The sequence below is a fragment of the Engraulis encrasicolus genome, chromosome 2 (genome assembly GCF_034702125.1).
Source record: "Engraulis encrasicolus isolate BLACKSEA-1 chromosome 2, IST_EnEncr_1.0, whole genome shotgun sequence".
NCBI lineage: Eukaryota > Metazoa > Chordata > Actinopteri > Clupeiformes > Engraulidae > Engraulis > Engraulis encrasicolus.
This window is the reverse complement of record NC_085858.1, coordinates 32,586,017-32,596,016: the sequence shown is the minus strand read 5'-3', so window position 1 is coordinate 32,596,016 and position 10,000 is coordinate 32,586,017. Positions and strand designations below refer to the sequence as shown.

At 45.1% G+C, this 10,000-nt stretch overlaps 1 protein-coding gene across 1 annotated transcript in view; it reads left to right on the top strand.

Moving 5' to 3' along the window:
- myo15aa (myosin XVAa) overlaps nucleotides 1-10,000 on the top strand; it is a 63,904-nt gene that overhangs the window by 51,765 nt on the left and 2,139 nt on the right. Inside the window, exons 54-63 of the mRNA XM_063186788.1 lie at nucleotides 40-122; nucleotides 1,508-1,638; nucleotides 1,824-1,918; nucleotides 2,341-2,418; nucleotides 2,522-2,618; nucleotides 2,916-3,076; nucleotides 3,730-3,863; nucleotides 5,219-5,352; nucleotides 8,083-8,216; nucleotides 9,398-9,538. Of these exons, the coding sequence (XP_063042858.1) occupies nucleotides 40-122; nucleotides 1,508-1,638; nucleotides 1,824-1,918; nucleotides 2,341-2,418; nucleotides 2,522-2,618; nucleotides 2,916-3,076; nucleotides 3,730-3,863; nucleotides 5,219-5,352; nucleotides 8,083-8,216; nucleotides 9,398-9,538 (1,188 nt within the window). The remainder of the gene's footprint in view (nucleotides 1-39; nucleotides 123-1,507; nucleotides 1,639-1,823; nucleotides 1,919-2,340; nucleotides 2,419-2,521; nucleotides 2,619-2,915; nucleotides 3,077-3,729; nucleotides 3,864-5,218; nucleotides 5,353-8,082; nucleotides 8,217-9,397; nucleotides 9,539-10,000) is intronic.

Below are 10,000 nucleotides of genomic sequence, written 5' to 3'. Positions count from 1 at the left end.
ACTTATTTTATTTATGTATCGTGTGGCCTTGTTTTGCAGCTGACTGGTGAGTTTGGCTTGATGAGGGATGAAGCTTACTGCCAGGTCTTGAAGCAGATCACAGGAAACACCAGCTCCAAGACGTACGTATCACCACAGTGGTTCCCAAACTTTTTCAGTGGGGACCCCCTTTTGGAATCTTCTTTTTCACACTATTAATGGAAAATCTACCAATAATAATGGACAAAAAAAAACATTTTTATTGCTAAAAATACACAGGACAAATACATCTATCAACCATACAAGTGAATACTGTCACTAACCAAATGATGGAATTATGTTAGTCGTTAGCTGTTAGCCTGTGGATTTACCATTTTATACAATGTCCCTTTTGTCCACAACCCCAACCCCCCCCTTCAGTACCTCCGCGAGCCCCCTAGGGGTCCCGACCCCGGTTTGAGAACCACTGGCGTGCCGTATGGCTGCTCTCACTCCCCAGCCTCTCTACTCACTTCACATCTCTTCAGCAGCATAGCACTTAGTTCTCTTCGCAGGCTTCTCTCTCTAGTCCGTGCTGACTGGGGTCTTTTCTTTCTTGTCAGAAAACTCTTAGCTAGTCTCCATCATCAGGACAGAATCAGGACAGTGTAGCGCCCCGGGCACTGGATAGACTGTCTGAGTGGATCATTACCATAATATATCTTTACAGTATTGTTTCATGTTACTGCATGTTACTATATATATTACTTTTTACGTACAGTATATCTTTTAAAGTATGTATAATTTTTTGCCATCGGCAGAAATGACATGAGAGACAGCGAACAGAATGTTCCCCAAAGTCCAAGAGCATTCCTTAGGCATACACTATCCACTCTCAGTCTTACTCTCAGGTGGTTTTCTTTTTATACATTTCTGGACATTTTCCAGGGCTAAGGTATTGCCAACTTGCAATGAGAATACAAATCTGCCCAGAATGGAAAGGAAGAGCAAGGAGTTGCAGAGGTGTTGCAGCATGATTGCCATGCCCTGAAATTAAACCAGCGTTGTAAACAATATGGGTGTGTTTTCCTCCCCCAGCAACAGTATTAAAACACATTGTGTCTTTAAATTGAACTTGTTGCCCTGATCTGAGGCAGACAGGCAGGCAGGCGTATGGGACGCGTCAATAATTCAGTGAAGGGGCTCATCCGGGAGGGAGATTGAGCCGGCCTGCCACAACACAAGGCTTCACTACACTGTGATGGGCAGGGGCGACCCAGTGCCAACTTGTCTAGGAGTTTGTAGATTTCATTTTGTAAAATTCATTTATGTTTAAAACGTTTTACCTATTTAGCTCCATGGGGTAGCTTCTGTTTCTGCCAAGGTTATGACTTTTTGATTGATGACTTTGATGACTTTGATTGATAATCAGGCTCTCTTAAAACTGTTTTGTTTGTTGTTGTTTTTTTTAATGATAGCAGAGGTCTGCATTCTCTGTCTAGTAATTACGTATTTAATGAATTGATCTTTGTCTCTCCTGCCGCCACAGAGACAGCTGCCAGAAGGGCTGGAGGCTGCTGTACATCCTGACGGCGTACTACCGCTGCTCGGAGGTGCTGAAGCCCTACCTACTCAAGTACCTGAGGGATGTGTGTTCCAACCAGGGCATCCACTACCAAGGTCAGAATCAGGTCACGGTTCTCTAGCAGCAGCACAAAAGGAGAGCGGCCAGTGCTAAATAACTAAGTGTTTAACTAAGGGTCTTATATGTGTATAGTTTTTAAGTGTGAATAGGAAAACTGCTGTGATGGATTTTGTGCCATTATGGTAAATGTGTGTTCGATTTTGTCCTTGTGTGTTTAAAGGCATTGCCAGTGCCTGTGAGCAAAATCTAATCAAGACTTTCCAGTATGGTGGACGCATTGAGCCACCCAACAGCATGGAGCTGAAGGCCATGCTGGTCAGTAATGTCTTTTCCTTCAAGAACATCTACATATGTATTTCTGGACCTTAATTTGAATTCAGTGGTTAAAATCATCGATTTCCAGATTCATCCAATCAGATATTATAACTTAAGCTTGTTGCATGATTTCCCAGCATCATTGCTCATTTTTGTGATCATCTTAAAACTAGAAGAAAACATACAGAGATGTTATGGAGACATGTATGTTTTGAAATATAACATCTTCAGTGAAGTCAGGTTGATGATCCACGATCACTGTAATTTCTCCCTTTGAATGGTGTTGATTGAGAGCTTCCACTAGTTTGTTACCCTACTTCATATTGATACTGCAAGAAAATTCCCAGAGTCATCTTGGTTGATCTTGTTTCAACCATCTCCAGTAGCAAACGTTTTGCTTTGCTCTGTTTTATTTGTCCAAGGCTGGGAGGAGTTCCAAGCGGCAGGTGTTCCTGTTACCTGGTGGCATCGAGAGACACCTGAAGATCAAGACGTGCTCAGTAGGTGTATCTGCCACATGACTCTGGAGGAGAGAGATACAGTGTGGATGGTTGTTTCTGAATATAGTCAACTGACGTGTGTCCTCTTCCTTGTCTCTCTCAGGTTTCTTTGGATGCCATTGAGGAGCTTTGCTATGAGATGGGCGTGACCAAAATGGAGGCCATGGATGAATACGCCATATTCGTAGTCATCAACAGAGGTGCAACACTAGATTTGTTTTCAGTCATTTTAGTACACATGAACGACCAACAGTAAAAAAGCAAAGAGAAATCTGAAAAATACCTAAGAGCATAAGCAAATGAAAATAATAGCTGTTAAGTGTGTGTCATGCATGCAGGCAAAGGTGTAGATTTGACTTTTGAAAGTGGTCGGGACATTAATATGGCAATTGTCAAGGTACGCTATTTTTGCACATTTGTGAAACAGTGGTGGGGACAAGCTAGGTCTACCTCTAAGACCCAACCATCCTTAACTAAAATGACGCCCATGCATGCAGGTCATCATGTGCGGCCGTTGTACAAGCGTGAATACATCCTGGACATCACGACGGAGGCTGAGCCAATAGACAGCGGATACAGCCTGTGCTTCCGCAGGGTGATCTGGACCCAGCCCCTCAAGTTCGACAACGAGCTCAGTGTCTCCACCCACTATAATCAGGTAGACCTCTTCACATTGGCCGCGTTCGTGATGACGCATTGCTGCTTTTGCGGTGCGGCACGCTTGTGCACTTTGGCATTTCAAATGCATTAAAATGGCAAAATCTGCATGCACGCTGCACAGCAACAGCATCTATGCGCCATCACAGACGCCCCCTTGACTGACACCACAGGAGCCAGAGATTGTCATGATGCCAATTGGTGGTGGTGATTCATTTTTTCATAGTGATTCTCACCAGGGAGAGATGATTAGACTCTGTGTCTTCAGGGACAAATTTTAATTAAGTTGCTGTATCAGGCAAAAAAAGGCTGAAAAAAGATACGGACAAAAAGATATTGAGATATTGGGAAACATGAGCCCAATTACAATTACATAATTTGATGGTGTTAGAAATGTTCTAGTCTAAAAGACTTGGGTTGCCATATGAGTGATTTGTTTATCGTTTTTATGAGTAAGTTCATATGTTTTTAATGGTTTTACTTTATTATTATTATTTTATTTTATTTTGTGTCCTGTCACAGACTACAGATATTAATTAACCTGAGGCTAACTCTGGTACAATGCATGAAATGGCAACATTAATGTTTTAAGTGTACATGGTCCCTATAATAAACTGAATTGAACTAAATTGTTTTCCATTTGAATGTGTGTAGATAATGCCAGACTACCTGAAAGGCCTGCTCAACGTCATACCGCAGGGGAAGCTGAGCGATCAGCAGCTCCAGAACGTGGCTAAGCTGGCGGCTCTGCAACACCGAGCCAAGGAGTCAGCCTACCTCCCCACTGCGTAAGTTTAAACTCAAGAGAAAAGACTGTCTCTTTGATCCCTCGCACACTGTGTAAGTTAGCACCCCCTAAAACTCAGAGAAAAGAATTTTGATCACCCTCAAAACCTCATTCACTGCTTGCCTCCACTTATCCATGTTGTAGACAATAATTCTATTCTTTTTTTATCACCCCTCCCCACACACAGATTCTCGCACAAACAGACATTTTCTCTTTCAAACCACCACCACATGCACATTCACACAGACACACAGGCATGCACATGACACAGGCTTGCTTAGATGTTTCCTTTAAAATACAGGACAAGCATTTTCTGGCTTGTGATTCAAAGAATTCCTCATGTATCATAAGGAAGTTATATCTTTAGCTGAGCCATCTGCTTTTTATAGATACTTTGAAATCCCCCACACCCATGTGCAAGCACACTCACACACACATGCAGACACTCATACACATGCAGACACATACACACACGCATGCAGACGCACATTTTGATTTGATGACACACACACACACAGACACACACACTCACACATACACATACACACATACACACACACACACACACACACACGCTCGCACGCATGCAGACACATACACATGCAGACACACACACACACACACACACACACACACACACACACACACACACACACACACACACACACACACACACACACACACACACACACACAGCATGTCTTGTGCTCACACAGCACAATGATGGTTGTCATATCTCACACGCTATATTTGCTTCCTGAACTCCACTCCCTTGGCCAGTCATTGCGGTCAGTCAGTGAGTGAGGTGTATGAGTGTTTTCCCCTGTGCATTAGTGCGCCGCCCAGCACACAGAACTGTTTTACCAGAGATTCTTACGTTTTTATAGAGATACGCCTACTTAATGCGTTGCTATGGGTGCCAAACATGAAAAGGTTCTGGTTTGCATAAAGGGGTGTGAGACATCCGCTTGACCTGAAATACAAAGTAGAACCTGGGACACACACACACACACACACACACACACACACACACACACACACACACACACACACACACACACACACACACACACACACACACCCACGCACTCAAAGTTCCCTAATATAATGGAACAATAGGAAAAGTTGGAGGGCTACAGCGTTTTTGGTTGGTAGTCCGAAGGTGCTCTTTGGTCAAAAAATAGGATGCAAAAGAAACGAAGTATCTCTTCCCAAAAAAGTTAAAATAGCTTTATTAGCTTTATTAGCTTTATTTAGCCATTTAATAAAGCTATTTTAACTTTTTTGGGAAGAGTGCCTTGGATACTTTGTTTCTTTTTCCCTAATATAATGTCTGCTATTGGCTCCGTGTTGTAGGCATGAGGTGCAGGAGTATATCCCCCAGCAGCTGTACCTGGAGCAGCGGCCCCCCCACTGGGTCACCCTCATCAACGAGCACATGCAGCAGGTGCAGCCCCTCAGCCCCCACCAGGCCCGCGCACAGTTCCTTGGTACGCCACAATACACACACACACACACACACACACATACACACACAAACACACAACATGCCCGCGCACAGTTCCTTGGTACGCCACAATACACACACACACACACACACACACACACACCCACACACACACACACACACACACACACACACACACACACACACACACACAAAATGCTGCAACAATACACACACACACACACACACACACACACACACACACACACACACACACACACACACACACACACACACAACAGGCCCGCGCACAGTTCCTTGGTACGCCACAATACACACACACACACACACACACACACACACACACACACACACACACACACACACACACACACACACACACACACACACACACCAGACCTGCACACAGTTCCTTTGTACGCCACAATACACACACACACACACACACACACACACATACACACACACACACCACACACACACACACACACACACACACACACACACACACACACACACACACACCAGACCTGCACACAGTTCCTTTGTACGCCACAATACACACACACACACACACACACACACACACACACACACACACACACACACACACACACACACACACACACACACACACACACATACACACACAAACCAGGCCTGCGCACAGTTCCTTGGTACGCCACAATACACACACACACACACACACACACACACACACACACACACACACACACACACACACACACACACACACACACATACACACCAGGCCCGCGCACAGTTCCTTGGTATGCCACAATACACACACACACACACACACACACACACACACACACACACACACACACACACACACACACACACACACACACACACACACACACCAGACCTGCGCACAGTTCCTTGGTACGCCACAATACACACACACACATAGAATAAGGCTGCTTGAATGACTGCCACTGCTACATCTTCCAAAATGTTGTGGTGAGCAAGTGAATCGTACTTCAGTTCCACAAGTGACAGAAGTGTTAGAGTGGTAGGCATGGCCTGCTGAGGTTTTCAGAAGTGCTGGAAGGGCACTGTACAGTAGCCTAGGCATTGCCTGCTGAGGTTTTTTCAGATGCAGCGTGTCAGAAAGATGGGGGTCTCCCCTTGAGGTCAGTTTATGGTGTTGAGCAGTATGCAGTTTAATAGCTTCACGCCACTGCTCGTGTCTCAGAAGATGTGGAGAAGAACCCTATGAGGTCATTTTTTTTCATGGTCAGTCAAAGTAGAACTTGTCTAAACACAATCTGCTGACGTCATAATGGGATCTACTTCTGTCATTCTACTTATGGCTGGAGCCAGAGCTGCTGACAGGTTTTTCCCGAGCCCAGGACAAAGTCTTTTTTTAAAAATATATATATTTTTAGGGGCTTTTATGCCTTTATTTGACAGGACAGTCGAAGATGGTGACAGGAAGCGAATGGGACAGAGAGACAGGAGAGGGTTGGGAAATGAACCCGGCCGTACTCGAACTGGGGTCCCCGTGGGTGGGCATGCAAGCCCAAATGTGGACAAGGACAAAGTCTTCTTACAGCATAGACGTGTTCTACTCGTGCTGAGAAAACAAAGCCAGCACATTGTCCTCATTTACACTTTACTGTGTAATATATTTTGGTCTTGAACGACCCATTGGCTGATACTTTCCATATGACTTTCGCATTGAGAAATAAACAAGTTAAGCCACAAATGAGGGACAGTGTGCGAGTCCGACTGGCTGTGGGTTGTCTTTGATGTACTCCAGGTGTCCAAAGGTGCAGTGCAAAAGGTGCTCTGCTGTTGCATCACCACATTGAAAACAATGTTTGTTGACGTTAATATTTGCTCACTAATCGCAAGGTGATTAGTAATAAAATATATTTGGTATGAACAATGTAAAGCACTGCAATTTTGACCTTGTTGGGCCTTAAGAACACTGCTTGTTGTTGAATTATATCAAACTAGACAAGCCACATACTCTTTTATAAGAACTGAAATTTAAGTGAAATAATTTAATTTCCCTCAAACACAAGATCACAACGGCATAAGCTAAAGGAATGCAGAAGTCGACTTTAAGAGGGTATTTAAAGACATTAGTGGCTTGGCATTACATGATAGCACTGCTCTGACTTACTTGGGCATTTGCCTTTTTTAAACGATTGCTTTTATATTGTTCAATCAGTGAAATTATACTATAACAGTAATATATGCCATAACATCAGCATCTGATTTTTATGATGGCATCTGTGCACAGTCAGCATATCTGGGCTTCCAAGTGATTGTGTGTGTGTGTGTGTGTGTGTGTGTGTGTGTGTGTGTGTGTGTGTGTGTGTGTGTGTGTGTGTGTGTGTGTGTGTTTGTGTGCGTGCGTTTGCGTGCGTTTGCGTGCTTATGTGCGTTTGCGTGCTTATGTGCGTTTGCGTGCGTGCATGCGTGCGTGCGTGCGTGCATGCTTGCTTGTATAGTGGGTGCATGCATTAATGCATTTACGTACATGCTGTGTTTGAGTGCTGCGTGTGCGCGTGTGTGTGCGTTTCTATGTGATTGTACTATTGGTAATTGTGTGTGTGTGTGTGTGTGTGTCTATGTGTGTGTACGTGTGCATGTGTGTACATTTCTATGCGTTTGTACAATTGGTCATTTTGTATTTGTGTGTGTCTGTGTGTCTGTGTGTGTCTGTGTGTGTGTGTGTGTGCATGTGTGTGCGTGTGTGTCTTGGTCTCTGCAGGTCTTGTGAGTGCGTTCCCGATGTTTGGCTCGTCCTTCTTCTATGTGCAGAGCAGCAGCAGCAGCAGCATAGACACACCCTGCATACTCGCCGTCAATCACAACGGACTCAACTTCCTCAACAAGGACACGCATGTGGGTTACACTGGAATTCTGTGTGTGTGTGTGTGTGTGTGTGTGTGTGTGTGTGTGTGTGTGTGTGTGTGTGTGTGTGTGTGTGTGTGTGTGTGTGTGTGTGTGTGTGTGTGTCTGTCTGTCTGTCTGTCTGTCTGTCTGTCTGTCTGTCATTTTGATTGCAGAATGTGTGTGTGTGTGATTGTGTGTGTGTGTGTGTGTGTGTGTGTGTGTGTGTGTGTGTGTGTGTGTGTGTGTGTGTGTGTGTGTGTGTGTGTGTGCTTGTGTGGATTAGTGGATTTACATTTGTGTGTGTGTGTTAATGTGTATCCATGCATATACAGTACAGTAGGTGTATGTGTGTCCCTGGCTAGACAGAGGATGCTTTTAGGATATAAATAATTGCAGATTCACGCCACAGCAGAGTCTTTCCCTGTGATTATACTGTTTTTATATCCAAACTAAAGCCACTGTGTTTCAGTACAACTCCAACACTCTAGCTCTAACACTCAGGGCCGCTGACAGCTTTGTCTGGGCCCAGGACAAAGTCATATGAAAGGGCCCCCCACCCAATACATACAATGTAATGACAACCCATTTCTAGGCCCCCTCTGTCCCTTGGCCCAGGACAACTGTCCCCGTTGTCCCCCCTGTCCGCTTCCCTGCAGACACTGAAACACAGAGCACAGCAAAGGCCTCCACTGCCTGAACGGCTCCATGGGAATGTCATATATTTGCACAATAGATTCCTGTGACCACAACACACATGGAGGATATGTTGGGAAGCCGGCGTGTGTTTATTTCAAATTGTAAATCTAATTTCCTGCCTGTCTCCCTGTCTATCCGTGTGTAAGACAGTTTTCTTGTTGGAAATGCCATATGACACTTAACTTCTCCTGTTTTTCATGGATTTTGTGTGGGGCCATCGGGTTTGCAACCTTATTCCTTGGCATTGTAACCAAGAATTCAACAATAATACAGTGTATGTTTCGGAAAACGTTAAATGGGGGTGAGGGCTGAAATTTCTAGCGGACATTAGGCCGTCTCAGACATTTGCAAGTTAACATTTGGTAATATCATGCGTGCGAGTATTTCCTTGGAATATTGATGGAATACTGTACATACAAAATAAATTGAAATCATGTTTACAACTTGGCCTCCTACATCCCTACACCCCTCCATCCCCACCCACACACCCCCAGGAGGTGCTGGTGAAGTTCTCCCTGAAGGAGGTGCAGTCGACCCGGACGCAGCGGCCCACGCCTGGCTCCAGTTACCCCTACGTGGAGATCAGGCTGGGGGACCTGCTCTCTCAGAGGACCACTCAACTGCAGCTGGACCAGGTGAGGCCTCGGAGGAGAGACTGCTATGAATTCATACATAGGCACACACATACACGCACACACGCACGCATGCACACGCTCACACACACACATAGGCATGCACACACACGCGCACACACACACACATAGGCATGCACGCACTCACACACACACGCATGCGCGCAAACACACACACACACACACACACACACACACACACACACACACGCACGCACACACACACACAGGCATTGCGCGCAAGCACACACACACACATAGGCATGGACACACACACACGCACGCACACACACACCCTCAGGAGGAGAGACTGCTATAAATTCACACATAGACACATAGGCATACACACACACACACACACACACACACACACACACACACACACACACACAGTCATATGCACATACTGGACACACAAACACAGACACATTCCATAGGCTGACGCCCAACTTGAAATGAACACAC